Genomic DNA, 21,535 nt, shown 5'->3' with positions numbered 1-21,535 from the left:
ACAAACACCCCACGGGAACTCGTTAAACATTCTTGGAAATTCAGCAAGTTCTAACACCCAAGGAAGAACTTTTTTTTCATGAGTGTTATCCAACACACAGCCAATGGCAAAATACAACATGGCAAATGAAACTGCATCCTGATCAGATTGATCCTTCCAAACAGTTTGAAGCATAATTGTTTCCACGTCTTTATAGGATGGTGTAGGGATGCCTGGAAAAAACTTATTCCTAAATCTATATGGCTTATTTATCCCACTGAACCTTTCGAGAAATGCTTCCATGTCTCCAAACCGTAACCCACTTAGGAGTCCAAACTCCCAATCCCCAAATCTTAACTCAACACCTCTAACTTTGAAGCAAAGCTCCCTGGGTTTGAGGTCTTCACGTATGATCTCCCTTGTTAAAACGGTATGGCAGAGGACTCCTGTAAATACTGTATTGGTCATTTCCAAATACTGGCCGAAGCAACTCTTCCTAAATAGATTTAGTTGGTCTGATGTTAACAACCCCTTTATCTGGTTTGCTGCTTCTAGGTTACACCTAACTGTGATGACGCTTTCCGTTCCAAATGCTTTTTTGTATTTATATCCAGATTTCTTCTTGGCTTTCTTCTTCGAAGGAGAGCCATGCTCATCTCTCTTCCTCTTGTCTACACGATCATGCTGAAAAATGTTGTAGACATATGATCAGGGAACATACAATTAAGCTAATTATAACGTTGAGCTAGAATGAGCTAGCGTATGCTAAAATAAGAGAGTTATTAGTAATAGTTCGTCGATATGAATGTTCTATCGGCAATATAACGTCGATATGAATGTTCTATCGGCAAAATGATCGACAATATGAATGTTATATCGGCAATATATCGTCGATATGGATGTTCTATCGGCCATTAGGCTGTCTATGATTATGTACTATCTACAATTAGGTTGCCGATGAACATACACATCGACGAATTTCAACCAAACCGAATGACTTCCTAACACCAGACGAACCCAGAAAAAACCCTAACACCAGAAGCAGTAAACGAAACGAAACGAAATGTTCCTTCTCAAACACAACAAATGTACATGCAATAGAAGAGAGAAACGCAAATGTAAATCAAGTTATTTACCCTCTTTTTCGTTCTTCCTTCTGAATTCGATTCGTTGTCTGAGCTTGGTGTTCTCGCCATGTCCACTCGAAGTAACAGAGATTCGCCGGATGAAATGTACAGAATCGGCCAATGAATCGCCGGAAAGTTAGAGAGATGAATAGAGGGGTGTTAGGTTAGAGTGATGGAAGTTCGAATGTTGAAGAGCGGGAGCGGAGTGTTAGAGATGAGGGCAAGGTTGAAATTTAGTTAATGAAATGTGTTAGTTTTGATGAGTTTCTCAAAAGGAGTTAGAAAAGAAAACTAGCCCTTTAAAAGGTGCTAGTTTTGTAATTGTTCCTTATTTTTTTAGCATTATTCTAATTTATTTTGGAACAGTTGAGTTGTTATAGGAGAATAAGAACAAATATATTGTTTTGTTTCATAACTGCTGTTGTTTTTTATTTTTTGCCTCTATATTGAAAAAATGTGTTGCTTGTTTGATGTTGAACTATCCACTGTCAAAAGTGAGTATCATGCATTCTTTTTTTTTGGAAGAGATTATGCATTCCTCTTTTGATAGTGACCTCTACATACATACGAAAATTGAATATGTGGAACTTACTGAATCTTCAAAGCAGATGAAGAAAGGAAAATGAGGAATTGCGGTCCCTAAGAACTCATTTCATACCATATATTCCAATGAATGAAAGTCGTGAAAGTTAAAGCTTAATAAACCTTATGATCCATTTCTTACAATTTAGTTTAATTACAATAATCCGCCGTGAGGTTCAGATCATGCACCATCTCACCGGCTACAGGTCAGTAATCTAATTAATTTAGCGAAATTGATATGTATTTGGGGTATAAGATAAGTGCAATTTTGATTTTGGTGTTCTCTGTATTTTTGGGGGTAAATGGAATTGGTAGAAACAGAAGGATCTTACACAAATCAATTAGTATTGGATTCAATTGATGTTCATGTTGGGCAATCTTATTCAGTTCTTGTGACAATGGATCAGGATGAATCTGATTACTACATAGTTGCAACACCTTTGTTGTTCAATAATACAAGCTTGAGCCCCTTTGCTGGTGTTGGGGCAATGCACTATATGAATTCAAATTCTCAGGTTCAATGTCCTTTACCTGCTGGTCCAGATCCTTTTGACATGGCTTTCTCAATCAACCAAGCTAAATCCATAAGGTAAAACACTATTCTATCTATAATATTTCAGTCAACTTCATTTTGTTTCAATAATGTGATTGAGCTTCCTTTTACAATTAGGTGGAACATGACAGCAGGAGCTTCCTTTTATCTTAATTTTTTTTATATAGGCTTAAATACATCAGGCAGCCCTGAACTCCCTTAAACTTACTTAAAATGATCTATTGTCCCTGAACTTGCTTAGAGTGTCTTAGTGGCCCCTGAGCTTGCTTAAAGTGGTACTGCTTCAACTTGCCAAAATCTCCTCATATTCTGCCACATATCACTTAGAAGTTAATTATGTCATTTAAGCAAGTTAAAGAGGAAATATTGATGAGTAGTATTTGAACCCTGAGGCTTATATATTGGAATTGGTTATTTGTGGGTCAGGTGAAATTGATAGATAATTTTACCAACAAGGAAGGAAAGACGAGCCATTGCTATAGGATTACTTACCGATCAATGGAACGTTCACTCACAGACGAGGAAATTAATAAATTACAGGTAAGATGAGACACTCTTTTGCTGCATCACAAAACATCTTGTTAATATCATTGGTTGTTTTCTTTTCTTTTTTTGAATGGAAACAAATGGTCAAACAAAGGGTTAGTTTTTCTTTAACAACACTAACACTTGAGTTGTATTAATACTTGCAACATCTGCCGAGTTCTCTTGCTCTGTTTTGTGTGCCTATGAAAAGGTTAGCCTTGTAGAAGAGGGGAGTTGAATAGCTGTGTATTCATGCCATTGGTGTGTTTTTGATAGGCAACAGAGGGAAAAACATGGCTGGCTGATGAGAAAGTATTAACTCAATTGGAAATGCTCAAGTTAGAGACTGATGGAAAGGTATGCCTAACCCTTTAAACTGCTTCTAGCTATGCAGCAGTATTATGATATATTTGGTGTAACTTGCATTTTTATTAATTTATTGTTCAATTTTTGTTATTACATCAGATCAAATCAGACGTTGTTGATTATTGTTTGCTCTCCTCGGCCTCCTTTGTTAATGCGGTGAGTAATTTGGTTTGGAAAATACGGGTAAGCGCTGGATTCTGGTAATTTCTTTGCTTCCATATTTTGTGGTTGCAGGAAGGAGCTTTATGTGTTGAACCTCACAAGTAATAGGTTCAACTCTAGTATTTTAGCTTCATTGGGTGCTCTTAAATCACTTCAAACTTTAGTTATGGGAGATAATGAAATAACAAGTATCTTCCCTAAAGGTAAATTATTCAACATATATTACTTCTTATTTTATTTACTTTCCCAGTTGAAGAAACCATTCCTAATAACATTAATGATCAGAGATAGGGAAGTTGAAATACTTGGAAACATTGTATTTGAGCTACAATTACCTCAGGGGTATGCTACCTCTACAAGGTAAATATATTTTGTGGGACTTTAAGATCATTAGAGAGGAAATAAAAAACAGGGGTAAGATGGGTTTTGACATTAGAAGTTAGGATTAGAGGACACATATATATGATATGTGGAAATGATGTTTCTTTAATTTCGTTGGTTTTGATGCATCACCTGAAAAATTCTCAGGGAGCATGGCAAGAAGGCTTGTTGCTTAGGGTTGACATCACTTGCGCTTCCTGCAAATCAATTACCGGGAGAGGCTTTGGAAAGAAGCTGCTGCAAAGGAAGAAGAAGAAGCTGAAGATGATGATGATATGGATGGGTTCCAGACTGATCATGAAGATGATACCAAGGGGTCTAATATTTGGGGATGAGGATGACAGCATTAGGTTGCAGAAGTTAGTTTCTTTTAGCATTTTAGAAATGACATTTGTAATATATTCCTTTAGATCCATTTAGGTTAATGTGTTGAATTTAACAATATATGAAAATTCAAAAAAATTGATGTTACATGCTCTATTTGAAAGTTTTATGAATATAAATTTGAATAATTGGTCTATAATTAGTATTAGGTGCCCAATTGGAATATAAATAATTAAAAAGCAAAAATCACTAATAGGGGCAGTTAAAACCGCCCCTTCGACTGAGAGGGGAGTATTCCAGCACCACAATAGGGGCGGTTTAAACCGCCCCTACAAATCCGCCGCTAAATTTTATCTACCCCGTCGGTGATAATTTTCGTCGCTATTCTGTAGCTCCGGTCCCCTTTGGCGACAGATTTGGGGCGGTCGGTAAAACCGCCCCTAGACCTTGTAGGGGCGGTTAAAACCGCCCCTACACGTAAAAAAAACTGCCTCCATAGGCAATTTTTGTTGTAGTGAGTAGTTTATAAGATCCAGTTCAAATAAAACAAGCATTAGTGTGAGTACGGATTTCGGTATGGTTTCTATTATGAATTCAATTACACCTTAACGGGTTTATATGATCAAACAAGCTAAAATCCGACAGTTCCCAGTAAAGTAACATCCTCATAATCCATCCTGAAGGCCATTTCAATATTTTATCCATTTTATTTTGTGGAGATATCACTCCATATCTATATTTTTATTGATGTTCTAAAAAATTTCTAGATTTTTCCGAAAAATCTGAAAAACTCCGTTTTCTTCCACGGTCCGGAGTAAGAAGGGCCTCCGAACTTTTTAATTAATTTTTCAAAAAACCAAGTTACTACCCCCTCTAATCATAAAAATTCATTTACAATTTATTCAATTTTTTTTGAATTTTGTTTCGCCTCCGTGGCTCTATTTCTCATTTCTCGACTCTATTTTCAGTCAAAATAGAGCCGAGCCGGCTATATATCCGATACGAGCGGGGCTGGGTATGATAATTCAGAAAACGGTTAAAATCGTACCGCACACATATTGGAAATATAGAGGCAGATGGCTCTATTAAGTGAAAATCGTACTTTTTAGTTTTTAGAGAATTTTTCCCTATTTATAGGACTCCAATCTCAGTCCAAATGGCCCCTCTCAGCATAGAATAATAGTGTTTTTAAAAACCAAAAATATTTTTTTCCTAAATTTCTAGAGAAAGAAAGAACCATTTTTATGTGCTTAAAAAATCAAATTTTCAAAACTCTTGTAACCTATTCTGTAATACCACTTTATTGGAAGAAAATAGAAGACTTATAATTATAAAGAACTAATATTGATTGGCTAACTAAATTCGTTCGTTACCATTAGATTTAAACTTATTAAATCTAATCTCTTTATCGTATAATTTGAAAATTAACGGCTCACACAATATCACAACTCTAATTATACCATTCATAGGTATGCAGCGTTGACATTTATTGGCTCTTTCCTAACCACCATTTGCCACACCAAATGATTTAATTGATATGTCTTTTTATATTTTAATTGCAGCTTCCCCATGTTCATGAAGCATGCTCTTTTAACTATGAATGAACTGATTTTTCGTAATTATAAAATTTAAGTAACAACTTTTGGTAATTTATCAATTCAACCCGAATCTGTGTGTTACACAATTTAGGTATGGAAAGGTAATTAATTACAAAATCGGTAAGAGTATAACAGAAACACATACAAAGTGTTTGTTAGAAAGAATATAGGAGGTGTGATATGGATAAAAAAACGAGATAAATCTCGTGTTTATTTGAAAGATAGGAGGGTCAAACATGGAAGAGATAAGCCTTTTATCCCACTAAAGTTGTACCTAGAGGGAGGTGGTATAAGAGATGGAGATAGCGAGGGCGTTTGTTTCAGCTTTTCAGAGGAGTGTTTAGCGTTTCACTCCAAACCACAGGAAATACAGCGTTTGGTTAGGTTTATATAACTGTAGCGTTTAACATTTTCTCTGGAAACTGCATCGTTTTGGAGCTTTTCACGAAAAGCTCATATTCGGAGCTTTTCATAAACAACCGTTTGTAGTTATTTGTTATTGACAAAATTATCCTTCTTATTTCCACAAAATATGTTTATTGTTTAACATTATTTATATTTCTACAACATAATTACCGGAAGAACAAGGTTTTGTTGCGTCCAATAAATTTTTTGTTTTTTATATAGGTTATTTTTATTAATTTGTGTAACACATTTTTTATTTTATAATTAGATAAGGTGCAAAAATACCCCCAACATTTATAGCTAGGAGCAAATTAATCCAATGGTGAAAACACACAAAGTAAGGGTTACTTTGTCAAAAACAAAGTAAGCATAGCCTCTACCTACCCTTACCTTTAATGTCTAAAATTGTGCAATTATACCTATAATTTTGGCAACCAAAAGCAATTTTACCCATAACATTGACAAGTTGGATCAATTTGAGAAATAATTTATCAAACTGTTTCTTGGTCATGAATATTATCATCTACACTGCACATGTACACCATTTTATCATCGTTAGTAACAGATCGCAAACATATGATTAGACGTGATTTTTTTTAAGAAAATAAAAAAATATATTGTCTTTCGTACGAATTGGACAAAAAAAATCCAATATTTCATCGAATTTATAAATATTGATTTTCAATTTTATTATTAAATCACAAAAAATATGAAATGTCTTTTTTAGAACTATTGGTATGTGTAATTGGTGTATAATAAGAAATAAAATATCTATGTTTTCTAATAATATATGACATCGACCCAACTTGCCAATGTTAAGGATAAAATTGCTCTAGCTGCCAGCGTTATGGGCATGTTTTCTAATAATATATGAAATCGACCCAACTTGCCAATGTTAGGGATAAAATTGCTCTAGCTGCTAGCGTTATGGGTAAAATTGCACCATTTTAGACATTAAGAGTAAAATTATTCCTAGTTGTAAACGTTATGGACATTTTTTCACATTTTTCCTTTTATAATTTCATCATTGATTAATTTAAAACATGTCAATTTTAGACATTTTAAATCCGAACAGCAACAGTTCAATATAATTTTACCAAACAATAATAATTAAACAACTAATAGCTTACTGCAACTGCAAACAGCTAACAGCAACCGCAACAGTTATTAGCTAACAGTTGCACCAAACAGGCCCAACGTATTTAGATGGAAAAGTCCAATTTGTCTTAAATTTTATTATTTATTTTAGTTATTGTGTTTTGAAAATTTAGTGAAGTGTTTCAAATATTTCTCAATTAATTTTAATTTTCGAATTTTTGAAAACTTCAGTTTGTCCGTATATTATTGTAGTATCCATTTGGAATGAAATTAATTAAATTTAATCAATCATCCTAACTTGAGAAATACTTGAAATACTGTATTAAATTTTCAAAATTTTCAAAATATATATTTAAGATGATTGCTCCAAAAAAAATATATTTAAGATGATAGATTAAATTTAATTAATTTCATTTCAAATTGATACTATAACAATATATGGGTCCATTTAAATTTGGATATGGATAATATAGTAAAATGAATCATTTTATCTATATCTCTCCTACATATCAAACATGAGATAATAAATCCTTTCATCTTATTTTTATCCTTATCTCAATCTTTTATTCTTATTTCTATCCTAACCTTTATCCCTATTCCTATCTCCGTAGAATACTGAACTCCCCAATAGAATCAAATTTCTACTATACTTCTTGGATTAGTGAGATTTCATAATTGCATATACACATTGATATCTGTTATAAACCAATAAAAAGATTCAATGAATCATTCGTTATGAAATAAATAGTTTCGTACTTCCATAAAATTACTCAGAAATTTATTTTTTTGAAAGCACTTATATTAAATACGTTTTCCTATGAGTTTTTTTTTTTTTTTTTGAGGGATTTTCTTATGAAATATTATTAACGGAAATTTAATGTTAACAATGTAGGAAAGTTTCAACTAATATAACCAATTTTAAGTTATAGTCATGATACATTAATAATGTTCAAATCAAATCTTAACCGTAATAATTTAAATAAAATATCTGCAACAAAATAGAACAATATATTATTTTTTTTAATTTATCCTTTTCCTAATTCATTCATAAATTTTCTCTATCATATCATATGCAGACTCCTTTGTATTAGGTTGAACCCTAACTCATCAGACAGCGCTGCCAAGCTATGGCAAATCTGCCGCTGGAATTAATCAACGAAATTCTGTTAGTATTGCCGGTGAAATCATACATTCGTTTTAGATGCCTTTGTAAGTCATTCTGTGCCTTAGTTGACAGTCAAGATTTTATAAAAAATGGCTCCATAAAAGAGGAGCCGTTTGATTTTGAATGTTTTTGATGGGTGTCTTTCTGTCACGGTTAATACTCAGAATAAGGTTGATTTATATGTTAGGAAGAAGGAAGGTGTCGAATTTACATGGACTAAATAGTTTTCGTATATGGAACAGTATTGTCTTAGAAATCTAAGATATTCAAAGAAAGAAGATAAGGTTCATCTTTAAGTTTCGGTTATATTTTATGCGTTGAAAGTCTTGCGTTCGTAGGCTCTTACGGAAGAAGATAAGGTTCAAGTCTATGGAGCAAGGAAGAAGGATTTTGCAGAGAGGAGTTAAATAAAAGTTATCATATTTATCTTTTTTTTTTAGCATTATTCTAATTTATTGTAAAGAGTTGAGTTGTTATAGGAAAATAAGAACAAATATTCTTTCACTATTGTTTTTTTTTTTTGGTTTGTAAGGATATCCATTACCGGCAGTAGTGCCTATAGTGATTATTTCCTTTCGCTTGCAGTTTAATGGTTAATTCTAGAGTTTAGTTTGGTTTACTGTTCCTCTACATCTGATTTAGTCAGAGTATGATTTTTTTTTTGGTTGAGGAAGAGGGGTTAGAGTATGATATTAAGTTAAGGGTTAAGGTATAAAAATACCCCAGGAGCAATTTTACTTCTGACGTCTAAAATGGTGCAATTTTACTCCTAACGTTGGAAGCCAAAAGCAAATTACCCGATAAATTGGGTCAATTTCGGACACTATTATAAAATACATATATTTTTGTTCGTTATTTTGCACCAATTGCATAATAAATATCTTCTAAAAAAAGGATTTCATGTTTTTTTATAATTTAATCATAGAATTGGAGATTAATATTTATAAATATAGTGATTTTTTTTTAATTTTTTTGTATATTTTTTTATTTTTTTCACATCCCAACATATGTTTATGATTTGTTGCTGATAAAATGATGCAGGAATGAAGTATAGATGATAAGATTCAAGACCGAGAAGATAGTTTGATGAATTATTTCTGAAATTGACCCAATTTATCAACGTCAGTGGTAAAATTACTCTTGGCTTCCAATGATAAGGGTAAAATTGAACCATTTTAAGGGTAAAATTACTCATGATTTAACGTTAAGGGGTATTTTTGCACTTTAACTCTAAGTTCAATTTAAGTGATTTTAAATTTAATTTGTATCATGTACTTAATAAGCTGGTATTAATTAGATAAGGGGCAAATTATATTAATAACTCTTTAACTATAACGTTATTAACATTAATTAGGGCTATTTATATGAAAATCCTATCTACTTATAAAATTACAATTAAATCATGTTATAAAATTTAATTCTTAATACGTCACTATTTTCTATATATTTTTTATATATGTATGATTTTATATCCTAATTTATAAATTTTAGACCTCAATTCATAAATCCTAAAAAATATATCTTAGACCCCTAATTTATAAAACCTAATTTTTAAAATATATGAGAAACAATTATTTGCTTAGATTAACATTATTTAAATTAGTACTTAGTTGTAAATTATTTTTTGAATTTGAATTTTTGTGTAAACTTCCCATTAATTATTGCTTCTAAAATTCATTTCTTGATTAAAACTCTTAGCACTTTATATTACTAAATATTAAGTTCAAAATCAATAGAGTTTGTTAAAAAAAATTAAAGTAATGATTAAAACACAAATTTGATTTTATTATTGGCTTTTTTATGTTAACATAAATTATAGGGTAAATTAAAAAAAAAAAACTTTTATGATTACACTTTTTGTTAATTGCATGTTTGTAATTTTATTTTTACAAAAACGATAATCTTTTAGATTTACCCTGTTAAAATGATCGTTGACGACCTCAATTTTTAAGAATTGATATATTCTTGTTTTAAAAAAAGAATTGATATATTCTAAGCAACTTTAATTCTTCATTTTTTTTGATCATTTAGGTGATGTTTGGTGAGGAGAGAGAAAGTGAATGCTTAGAAAGAGAAAACTTTAAAATAAAAAATTTAGTAATCTATCTATATACTTAAAACTACTTACATTTTGCTGACATGGCTTTCTCTCATTTTTTTGAATTTTTTTTTTATTTTTTCTCACACAATTTCTTTGAACTAATTGCTTCCCTGATCTCCCACGTTGTTATTGCACTAAACTTTCAGTTATTGTCAAAACCGCTTCTCTCTCTTTCTATAGAACTGCTTTCTCTCTCTCTCTCTCTCTCTTTTCTACAGAAAACGGCTCCCACTCTATTTCTTCATCTTTCTCAAATGATTTTATGAATTGCTTCAATCTCATTCTCTCGAACTCTTTCAAATTCTTTTTGAATTAAATCTCATTTCTCTTTGAAATCTTTAAATTAAATCTCCTTTCTCCTTGGAATCTTTCAAATTCTCTTTATGCTTTCCCTTTCCTATTTACTCCCATTTTTTTCCTTTTCTAATTCAAATCAAACTTTGCGATCTCTCCTCCTCTGTGTCATTTCGTTTTATTTTGCATTCTCTGATGTTTTTGCTATGTCTTACCCATTTACAGCCACTATTTCCCCTTCTTGATTAGAATCTCATATTTTGATCTCCCTCCTCTTTGCATATATCACCCACAACGCTATTCGATGTTGAGATCAGATGCATGCAGATAATAACTCTGAACTGATTTTTGGTTTCCTTTGTCTATTTTAATTTCATACGAAATTCACATCTTAGAATATGCATGCAATAAAGCAGTTCTGATTTTTTTTGTTTACCTTTGCTAATGCTCCTTCAATTTGTATTTCACCATTGTCAGCAATCCGATTCTTGCGGATTGATTGGGTTTTTACAACTGGTTGGGAATTTATCGATGGTCTGCATTTCAAAGTTGTTATGGTAAATTATTCTTCCTCGATTTTGATGCCATGAATTTGTTCATTGATCTGTTATTATTTTATTTCGCACCTGTTGTTAGACCTTAGTTTCTCAACCACAATCTTAGATAACTTTTTTTCTTTTCTTTTCCTTTTCGTTTATTTCCTCTGTTAGTATGCAACCATATTGAGGTTCAAAACCTACAAGGTGACATGTCAATTTATATGTTTAAATTTTTAATTCTTTCTTGGCTTCCTGCGTGTTTCGCTTAAACTGCACTTATATTCATAATTTTTCCTTTGTAGGTCGAGTTGTTGCAACAGGTGGCTTTGGAGATAATAGGCCAACTGAGACATTGATTACAACCATTGATGGAATGATTCTGGAATTGTTAAAAGTGGTACAATCTAGGTATTTTTTTTCTAATAGTTAATTCTATGCCTTTTTATCATCATTGTTTTTTCAGCAAACCATTTTCACTATGTTTATTGAAGTTTGGCAAACTGCTTGCCCTATACTTTGTTATTTGATAGTCTCCAGAACCTTCATTTTCTCTCAAATTCATGTGAACCATTCTTTCCCAAATGTCTACCATGGGATTGAGATAAAAGTTAAAGGTCTGAAATGGTCTAGTCTTTATCCAGTTAACTGAATTTTCTCTTTATCTTTCTTTGGTTGTCTCTTACCATTATTTTTTCTATAACAATATGATTCAGGTTTGTTCTATAGAAATCGATTTGAACCTCCAAGCAGATGAGTTACAATTTTGAATTTTGGAGCTTACTCAGTGTCTCTCTATTATATTTGTGACTCCAGTGCCTAACAATTCTAATTTGGTTTACTAATTTCTAATTTTTACCCTCTCTTTGAAATGGTTTTAAACTTCTTAATGATCTGAACTGTTTGATTGCAGATTCCATGGACTGTAGCCTTTTGTTACTCTTCGTTACAGTCTCTTATCTATATATTATTTAAAAGCTAAGAATTTTGCTATTTGGATTTGATGGTCTATTTGGATTTAATGGTCATGATATTTTGTATTTTATACACTCCAGCCTCTCAATTAGTTGAAAGATTATAGATATGTTTTAGGATCTAATTCATGAATGTTTTATGTATCAAAAGTAATTTGCATATTGGGGGTGTTCTTTTGATAGTATAAATATGAAGTTTATTATGCTGATGGCGGATCTAAGGCATATATATCTTAATGAAAATTGAACTAAAAGTCCTACATGGGAGAGGCGTTTCAGTCGCCGGGATTGATTTACATGGAATGCATTGTTAGGATTCAGCTAGACCAACCATGCAATTGTGGGGAAAAGAGAACATTTTTGTTTGGACTGAAAATTCTAAATTTATGAGGCTCATTTGGGAAAAATAGTGTTCTTGTTGAAAGTTCATAATTTCTTTGTTAAAAGCACAAGTAAATTAGGATAAGGAAAATAAAACATGTAAATGTATTCTAAATATAGTTTTTAGAGTTAAAAGCACATATAAGAGTTCTTATTTATGATAAGAAAGACAAAACAATTAATAAATTTGAACTATAATTTTATTATGCACGCCTATAATTTTATTATGTATCCCGTGCATTGCACAGGAGTTCATGCTAGTTTGGTACTAAATAGCTTTAATTCTTGAAATTTTCCATTTTAAGGTTGTTAATAATCATTTTTATAGTGTCAAACTATAAATTTATTGTTTTTAGAAAAACCTCATCATAAACATCCGAGTGACAAAAAGTGTAACTACCGAGGCTTTTTTGAATTTACCCTAAATTATATCCAAATACCTATTTCTCTTATTTGTAAATAAAGGAGTAAAGGAAAAAAGAATGTAAAGAATAAATTGTCCAAATACCCAACGACCAGAGACAAAACGTCATCATTTATGAATTTCCATGAAAGTAGTTGTTCCCTGTATTTCAAAAAGGGTTAATTACAAAAATGGATCAAATGGGAGGCTCGTTTATATATTTAACCCATTTACTCCATCTACTACATATCTAGACTGATTTTGTGTGACTTTCCCATAATACCCTTAATATTTACACGCGTCTCCCTCCCTCCCGTCTGACTTCGCAGATTCGCTATTATGCGAAGCCTGCGAAGCTAATGTTTGGGTTTACTTGATGAATTTAATTAGCATATGCGAAGCCTGCGAAGCTAATGTTTGGTTTACTTGATGAATTTAATTAGCATCTGCGAAGTCTGGATGTGTTTTGAAACTAATTCGCGAAGTGGTATATAACAAAAAATGCCAAACAACAACGAATTCTAACATTAAAATCATAACATTATCAAAATTTACAACAAGATTGCCACAATAACAACATTAAAATCATAACATTATCAAAATTTACAACAAGATTGCCACAATAAACTCCTAACAAATCACTTCATAATACATAGGCTACTATTCACTAAGATTGCCACAATAAACTCCTAACAAATCACTTTATTATACATAGGCTCTTATTCACCACCGATGGATGGATGTCTCACGACACATAGGATCTTATTAACCACTGAGGGATGGACGTGTCCCACGGTGTAGACTCTTATTCACGATCGATGGTTGGAAGTCCAGACGTTATTTAATGGATGTCTCTCATGGCACCCCTAACACGCCGGCTTTCAGGAATGAATATTATGTATTCAACCACCTTCAGAAAAATTTAATCGTGTTAGTCAGAAAAAAGGAAGATTTGGCTTCGCGAAACGATGATTCGCTAAGTATGTGAACATAAATGTGCAAGGAAGAGGGTGATTTTACTTAGCGAAACAATAATTTCGCGACGTCCGTGAGGAGGAATGTGACGCTCTGACTTCGCGAAATAATGATTTCGCGGAGTCTGCGATGAGAAATGTGACGCTCTGACTTCGTGAAACGATGATTTCACGGAGTCTGCGAGAGAAATTTATCGAATTACCTCGCAAACTTCGCATAATCATCGTTTCGCGAAGTAAAATCAATAAATTTCTTTCCGAAGACATCGCGAAAACCGCATATGCTAAGTGGATTGGTCCGGAAAAACGCAGAAAAAACAGTATATACTTACATTTTTCGACGAACCCAATATGATAAACTGAGAAAAACCATGGAAATAACGTAGAATCACCATTTCTTCGAACGAGCAGGAAATGGAAGATGAAGAACCATGGCTTCATTTTCTAGGATCAAGAAGTTACAGAATCAAGAGATGAATAACAGAAATACATTGTGATTTGGAGAAATAGTGCAGATTTCGTGCAATTTAAAGGAAGATATGAAGATCAAAAGTCTTGGAATCATTAATGGAGGAGCTGCCACCGTTTTTCGCAACCAAGGAGAAGAGGGGAGAGACCGTTCGCGTTTGGGGAAATGGAAAGGTTAGGGGTATTATGGGAAAGTCACAAAAAATCAGTCTAGATATGTAGTAGGTTGAGTAAATGGGTTAAATATATAAATGGGCCTCCCATTTGACCTAGTTTTGTAATTTTCCCTTTCAAAAATTAGATGGGAATGGCCGGTTGAACTGCGAATCGACCATAAATTCAGTTCGATTATAAGCGCTACGGTTTTACAATATTAAATCGGACTGAACCGGGGTCAAATCGGGAACCAGCATCACACCGGTGAACCGGATTGACCCCGGTTTTTTTAATATTAATAATCTCTTATGAAAGTTCTATAAATATTTCTCTCTTGATTTGTCAAGTCTATTACTCTACAAACAGTGGTGAATACAGGATTGTTTAGTCGGGGGGGCACCGATTTGACACGTGGTGTGTAATTTTTTTTTTGGCTAAATCGGTGTCTAATAGAAAAAATTTGGATTTAGAAAGGATCTACTAAACAAAAAAAATTAGAAATTTAGGTTTCAAAAAGGCCTAACAAGCCAAAAAAAAATAGAAATTTGGATTTAGAAAAGGCCTAACATCCCAAAGAAATTGGAATTTTGGGTTTATAGAGGACCTAACAAAACCTGGACTAATTTTGGAATGCTAATTCAACACCAATCTAAATTTCTTGAAAACAGGGGGCCAGAACACCATAACACCTCAAATTTTGTGGAGACAGGAGGGCCAAAACTACTCGTGGCCATGTTGGTTCCGGCGGTCGGGGGGCCTACCCCCCCCCCCCCCCCCGTCTCTGCCCCTATCTACAAATATAGTAGAAATTCTTGATAAACACGTAGTATTTGTTTGCAATTCTTGATAAACAGGTAGTATTAGTTTGCAATTTTTAGAGAAAGGTGGATTTGTTACTTTTGTTCAAACAATGCAACACCATGCTAAATCATCTGGTATAATACCTGTCTGGTCTGTTTGGTTCGGCTGTTAGATTTATTCAATGTTTTTTATGATCATTCCGTTTCTGGTGAAAGTAACTTATGTGAATGCTTTGTAAACCAGCACTAGTGTTGCGAGTGAAGAATGCCATCTATCGAATTAATCAATCCGAGTTCGATCAACAAACTTCTAAAACAGAGGAAGATACTGATTCTTCTACCCTACCCACGATCGTTGCCGAATTGTTGCGCCGCCTTCCTTCTTCCCTCCATATTCTCTTGATTGGTCCCTGTTACACATATACCCGCCGTTTTTCTTCCTTGCTTTTTTTACTGGTCAGTATGAGTGCCCCCACAAAATCAGAATAAGGAGGATATAGCAAACGGTTGCACGAATATCATGCTTGAAGCACAAAATGAGATAAGTTTAGTGCTATAGGCTGACGAGGTCGTGAAGCTGGTGAGGCCACCTTCATGGAGCATATTGGGGAAGTTCCTCACTAATAGAGCTCTTAAAGTTCCGTTTATGAATAAGGGGCTGTGTATCAACGAATTAGGCCCTAACTTATTTCAATTTGAATTATTACACCCTCTGGAGCGATTACATGTAATCCGGGGAGGGCCATGGAATTTTGATCAACATCTCCTAATCACTAAGCGTCTGGAGGAGGGTTCGAATCCGAAGGAAGTAGTTCTGAATGGTACTGAATTTTGGGTGCAGACCTATGATGTGCCTGCTCGTTTTAAGTCAGAGTCAGTGGTGCTCAGAATTGGGAATTTCCTAGGAACTTTTGTCGAATCTGATGCTAATAACTTCTCAGGTATGGGACATACTTATCTATGTATCAGGGTGCTCCTGGATGTTCTTCAACCTTTAAAGTGTAAGATAAAGGTGAGTAACTCTAGGGAGAAATCTTCTCGATTTATTTTAAGTATGAAAGGCGGCCGATGTTCTGCTTCTACTACGGGTGTATTGGCCAATCTAATAGGTTATTCCCTACATTGTTGGAATCGGAAGATCCTTCAAAGATGGAAAAAATGCATGGTACTTGGCTTAGGTCTGATAAAAGATATCAGAATCAACTACAGTCTCGATATTTGCTTGATAGTCCCCCTATGTTTGTTAAAACATTTAGTGGTCCTACTAGCATTCCATCGGCAGGGACGTCTTCAGGACTCAACTTTCAACTACCAAAAATCATCGGTGCGACTCAGGCAGCGATGGGGATGACTATGGATCAGGTACAGAAGCCATTAGTAACGGCTCGGGAGACTAAGATTTGTAACGAGGTGGAAGGTTTTGGTCCCGTGTGATTAGTTCCAAGTGGGGGGTTAGGAACTAATGTAACTTTTTCGCTAATTAATCTTGCTGACTTGATAATTTTGGTGAGTTTATAAACTCATCTTTGGTTAGCTTGGCCGATCTTAGTGTAAGACAGCTTTAGTCAGATGTTGACTAAAACTGTTTCACTTGCGAGTTGGGAATTGACACTTTTGTGGTCAGCTTCCAACTCAACACTCTAATTTACTCAGTGTCAGCTTTAAACAGTTTATATGCTGAGTAAATATAACAAACAACACATGCATATATATATATATATATATATATATATATATATATATATATATATATATATATATATATATATATAGAGAGAGAGAGAGTTAGAAGTTACTCAGTATGACTTATCCTGGTTCGGCCTCTCTGACTACATCCAGTCCCCAGACTCCTCCGGGCTTTTAGAATTCAATACTGAGCTCTTTAAGGGTAGAGCACAAACCGGTTACAAGGCAGTTGAATATGCAAAAGTACCTTCCTCTATTCGTCTACTCAACTCCTACTAAGTGCTACAACCCAACACCTAGATTTCTCTACCACTGAGTATTTACAACCAAATACTCAGCACAACACTCTCAATTCACAATTGATACAATTTGCTCTTTTTCAGATAAAGAATACTTTAGATGATTACAAAACAATTAATCTAGCATTTACACAGGGATAGAAAGTTGGTGTAAGATTTCTTTCTTATTTTTGAGTGCTTTGAGCTTGTATTTTTCTCTCTTGTATATTCTGTAATTCAACTATGATCCAAGAGGATTGCTTGTCCTTTTATAGTTGTATTTTGAGGATCAAATGATTTGAATTTGATTTGTCCGTTGAATCCAAAACGGCTCTTTTGGGGGACAACCTTCTGGTCAGCTTCAGATGTGCAGGCCAATCTTGTTTTCTGATTTCTTCAGATGCCAGGCTTGTCTTCTTCCTACAGGCTTTGTCTTCTTGCGGCAGTTTGTCTTATAGCAACGAACAGTTGACCCATGCATCTCGGAATTTGGCTTTTGCGTAATTCAAGGCTTCAATTATTGGTGCAGACAGTTGTCGGATTTGTCTTTTAGCTAACGGATCATTCATGCTTTCCTGAAGATCACTCAGCTTCATTTCGATAGTCATTGTCTTTGATTGTCACCAAATCTCATACTGAGTTCTTTTTCACTCAGCCTCCATGGTCAGCTTCGTTCTGCAAGATCTAGTTCTGAAGCAGACTTCTTTTATGCTGAGCTTCGTTCCACTCAGCTTTTTTTGAACAGCTTCATTCTTAAGCTGTTGTTTTGAAGATGACTTATCTTCTCTTGTACTAAGTTGCTCTTCACTCAGCTTGTGTTGTGTTCTCATGCTAACTTTGTCCTGTCTTAATTTTTATTTCCTTTTGCATTTATGTTTATACTCAATATTGAACAAACGGATTAGTACAATTAAATCAAAGCACTTAAATTTAATTGTCTCTTAATCATGGATTAAACTTAAATGATTTTGTCAAATCAAAATCTTGTGGAAAGGTGTTTCAATAGAAGGAATTGTGGTCGTTGACTAGTGAGTGTCATTTTTTAGGCGAATAAGAATGGTTTCTTTACATGTGATGGCAGGGCCGGCTCATCACTATTTGAGGCCCTAAGCAAGATATGAAATATAGGCCCTTTATATATTCATGTGACACAAAAAAAAAATTAATATTTATCTAAAGTTATTCTAGCTTTTTGGGATGCAAAATCACTAATTAAATTTTTAAATTCAATGTCTTTAGTGTCTCATTTTCTATAGATAATAAAGTTAATCCATGTTCTTGAGTAGTATATATAGCTATTTTTTATTTTTTATGTTGTTTAAAGTAAAAAAAAAAGAAAAAAAAACGTTGCAAGATTTTGATAAATGGTAAAATATGGATTTGATAGACATACAGTAAAACCTTCATAAATTAATACTTGATAAATTAATAACCTCTTCTTTCAAACAAAAAAAAAATTAATAACATCTTTAAAATAATAATCTCTTCTGGTCCCAATTTGGACCAGTTCAATAAATTAATATTCGATAAATTAATAAAATTTTATAGTCCCAACATTATTAATTTATAGAGGTTTTACTATATATATTGGATTTGAATGGAAGAATAAATAAATTAAATTTTATGATAGGCCCTAATTCTATAATATATAATATATTATTATATTTTTCTAAATTCTATCTATAACAAACATATTAAATTGAGGCCCTTATTTGTTGGAGGCCCTAGACGGTGGCATTGGCTGCATTAAAGGCAAGCCGGCCCTGTATGATGGAAACCGTAGAGGAATCTTCAAATACAACATCTTCTTGCCATCATATATATGGTTACCAACTAATTAAATCATATGTCCTAAGCAATAATTTTCTTCATCACTCATCTCTTGCCATTTTATTTTATTTTATAATGTTTACCATTTTGGCTTGTTGATGTAATGGTCAAGAATCTTAATCCTTCTTGGCTAATACATGGTTATAACTTATATACATTTATAACTTAATCTAAATGTGTTTTTTTTTTTACTTTTACCTTTTCTTATTGCTAACTAATTTATGATTTTTTTTAACTCATATTACCTATATCATATCTCATTTATGCAAATTTCAGTTTTAAATGCAGGTTACTGGACTTATATGGTTGTTTCAAAATAGTCACTTAACTTCAAATTGTCTCAATAAAATCAATCAACTTTGAGTTTGTCTCAATTAAGCCACTCTGATGATTTCAATGGTTAAAAATCATCGAAATAATGACATGGGTGACACGTCAACATGAGTCAACCCAGATCTCTGACTGAAATATGAAAAAAAATTAATTTTTTTTCAATAAAATAATTGACACGTGATAGCCAAGTGGCGCATACGTGGATGTCATGTGTCGTTTCGGTTAGAGATCTGAGTTGACTCATATTGACATGTCACCTGTCATCATTTTGATGCGTTTTAATCATGAAATCCCGAGAGTGATCTAATTGAAACAAAACTCAAAATTGAGTGATTTTATTGAGAAAAATTGAAATTGAGTGATAATTTTGAGACAAAAATATAAGTTCAGTAACCAATGGTGCAGTTAACCCACAAACTTCTTGTATGAAACTTAAGTTTCAATCAATTGAAATGAGTCATTTTTCTCTTGGTGCTCACCCAAACAAAGCCGATTCATTTATCGGCTAATTACAATTTGGTGTGGTTTTATTTGCTATATATTCACGCAGTTGATTGTAACGTTCAAGAAAACTGGAATTTCATTTTGTTTTGACACAGTGGCGGAGCCAGCTTGGGGCTCGGGGGCTCCAGCCCCCCCGGTCGCCAGCTCCATCCTTGGATAGTATTTACTCAGTTCTGATAGTCCTTCTAATATTAGTTTATATTGGTGTGTATCCATTGTCATTTCAATATTCGAAGATAATTGAGTTGGTTAAAATATATGTTTTATCATAAGACGTTATGGGTTCAAATCCCTTGAATCACATATTTTCAAAGGCTTTTTTTTTCTAAATCAATCTTTAACTTCATGAAAATTATAAAAAAAATTATAATTAAAAATAAAAAGATAAAAGTGATATAATTTTTATGAAATTAGTATTAGATTTATAAAACATTAAATATATCTTTAAGAAATTCCAATCTACCCTGTCATAGGCAATTATGTTGAAACTGGGCTTTAAAGAAGCTTGGGTGCGCTTAATTATGCTCTGTGTTACTTCTGTTTGGTATTCAGTAAAAGTTAATGACAAAGTGATTGAGCCCTTCGTCCCAGAACAGGGAATAAGACAAGGTGATCCATTATCTTCTTACCTTTTCCTTATCTGTGGTGAAGGCTTGTCTGCTTTATTAAATCATGCCGAATCAGAAGGAAGATTACATGGTAATCGAGTTGTTAAAGGAGCTCCTTCGGTGTCTCACTTGTTTTTTGTTGACAATGCCTTCCTGTTCTTTAGGGCGTCGATTGAGGAAGCCAGAGAAATAAAGCATATTCTATCCATATATGAAAAGGCTTCGGGTCAAGCGGTTAACTTCTCGAAATCCGGAATTAAGTGTAGCAATAATGTGAACCCTCTTCTAGCTTATGCTATGTCACAAATCATTGGTGTTGATAATTCACTAGATTCGGGAAAATACCTTGGGCTCTCTTCCCTTGTGGGTAGGAAAAAATCCGTTATTTTTGCTCACTTCAGAGATAGGCTTTGGAATAAACTTCAGAGTTGGAGGGGTCGTAATCTGTCCAAAGCTGGCAGGGCGACTCTCATTCGGGCGGCTGGACAAGCCATTCCTATCTACTTCATGAGTGTATTTCTATTGCCGGTCTCTACCGCTACTGAACTTCAGAGAATGCTTAACTCCTTCTGGTGGGGTAATAAGCAAGATGGGTCTCGAGGTCTTAATTGGATGTCTTGGGAGCGGCTCTGTATTCCCAAGTGTCAAGGAGGATTGATTTTCCGTGACTTCACTGCCTTCAATGTGGCGATGTTGGGTAAGCAAGGGTGGTCTATGCTATCCTCTCCAGATTCTTTAACCAGTCGTATCTTCAAAGCTAAATATTACCGTCAAGTGGATTTCTTGAGAGCAAGACTTGGTCACTCTCCTAGTTTTTTATATGGAAAAGTATCTGGGGATCTCAAATTATCATTCGTGAAGGTATAAGGTGGAAAATTAGAGACGGTAATTCTGTTAATGTTTGGTCGGATCCGTGGCTGAGAAAAGTTGATGGAAAAATGATT

General features: G+C 33.6%; 1 protein-coding gene across 7 annotated transcripts; it reads left to right on the top strand.

Annotated features, from left to right (window-relative positions):
- Positions 1–1,850: 1,850 nt before the first annotated feature.
- LOC136202010 (receptor-like protein 32) lies at positions 1,851–4,038 on the top strand. Of its 7 annotated transcripts, none has more exons than XM_065992430.1 (6): positions 1,851–1,894; positions 2,096–2,277; positions 2,668–2,781; positions 3,043–3,123; positions 3,232–3,288; positions 3,367–3,816. In XM_065992430.1, exons 4-6 carry the CDS (start codon positions 3,116–3,118, stop codon positions 3,656–3,658), a joined length of 357 nt encoding a protein of 118 aa, XP_065848502.1. In that variant the 5' UTR covers positions 1,851–1,894; positions 2,096–2,277; positions 2,668–2,781; positions 3,043–3,115; the 3' UTR covers positions 3,659–3,816. The 7 variants fall into 7 exon arrangements, with proteins under 7 accessions (XP_065848502.1, XP_065848500.1, XP_065848501.1 ...); XM_065992428.1 differs by having other exon boundaries at positions 1,858–1,894; positions 2,004–2,277; XM_065992429.1 differs by having other exon boundaries at positions 1,863–1,894; positions 2,010–2,277.
- Positions 4,039–21,535: the final 17,497 nt, after the last annotated feature.

Source organism: Euphorbia lathyris, chromosome 8 (genome assembly GCF_963576675.1).
Source record: "Euphorbia lathyris chromosome 8, ddEupLath1.1, whole genome shotgun sequence".
Lineage (NCBI taxonomy): Eukaryota > Viridiplantae > Streptophyta > Magnoliopsida > Malpighiales > Euphorbiaceae > Euphorbia > Euphorbia lathyris.
The sequence above is the reverse complement of the archived record's forward strand: the minus strand, read 5'-3'. Positions and strand labels throughout refer to the sequence as shown.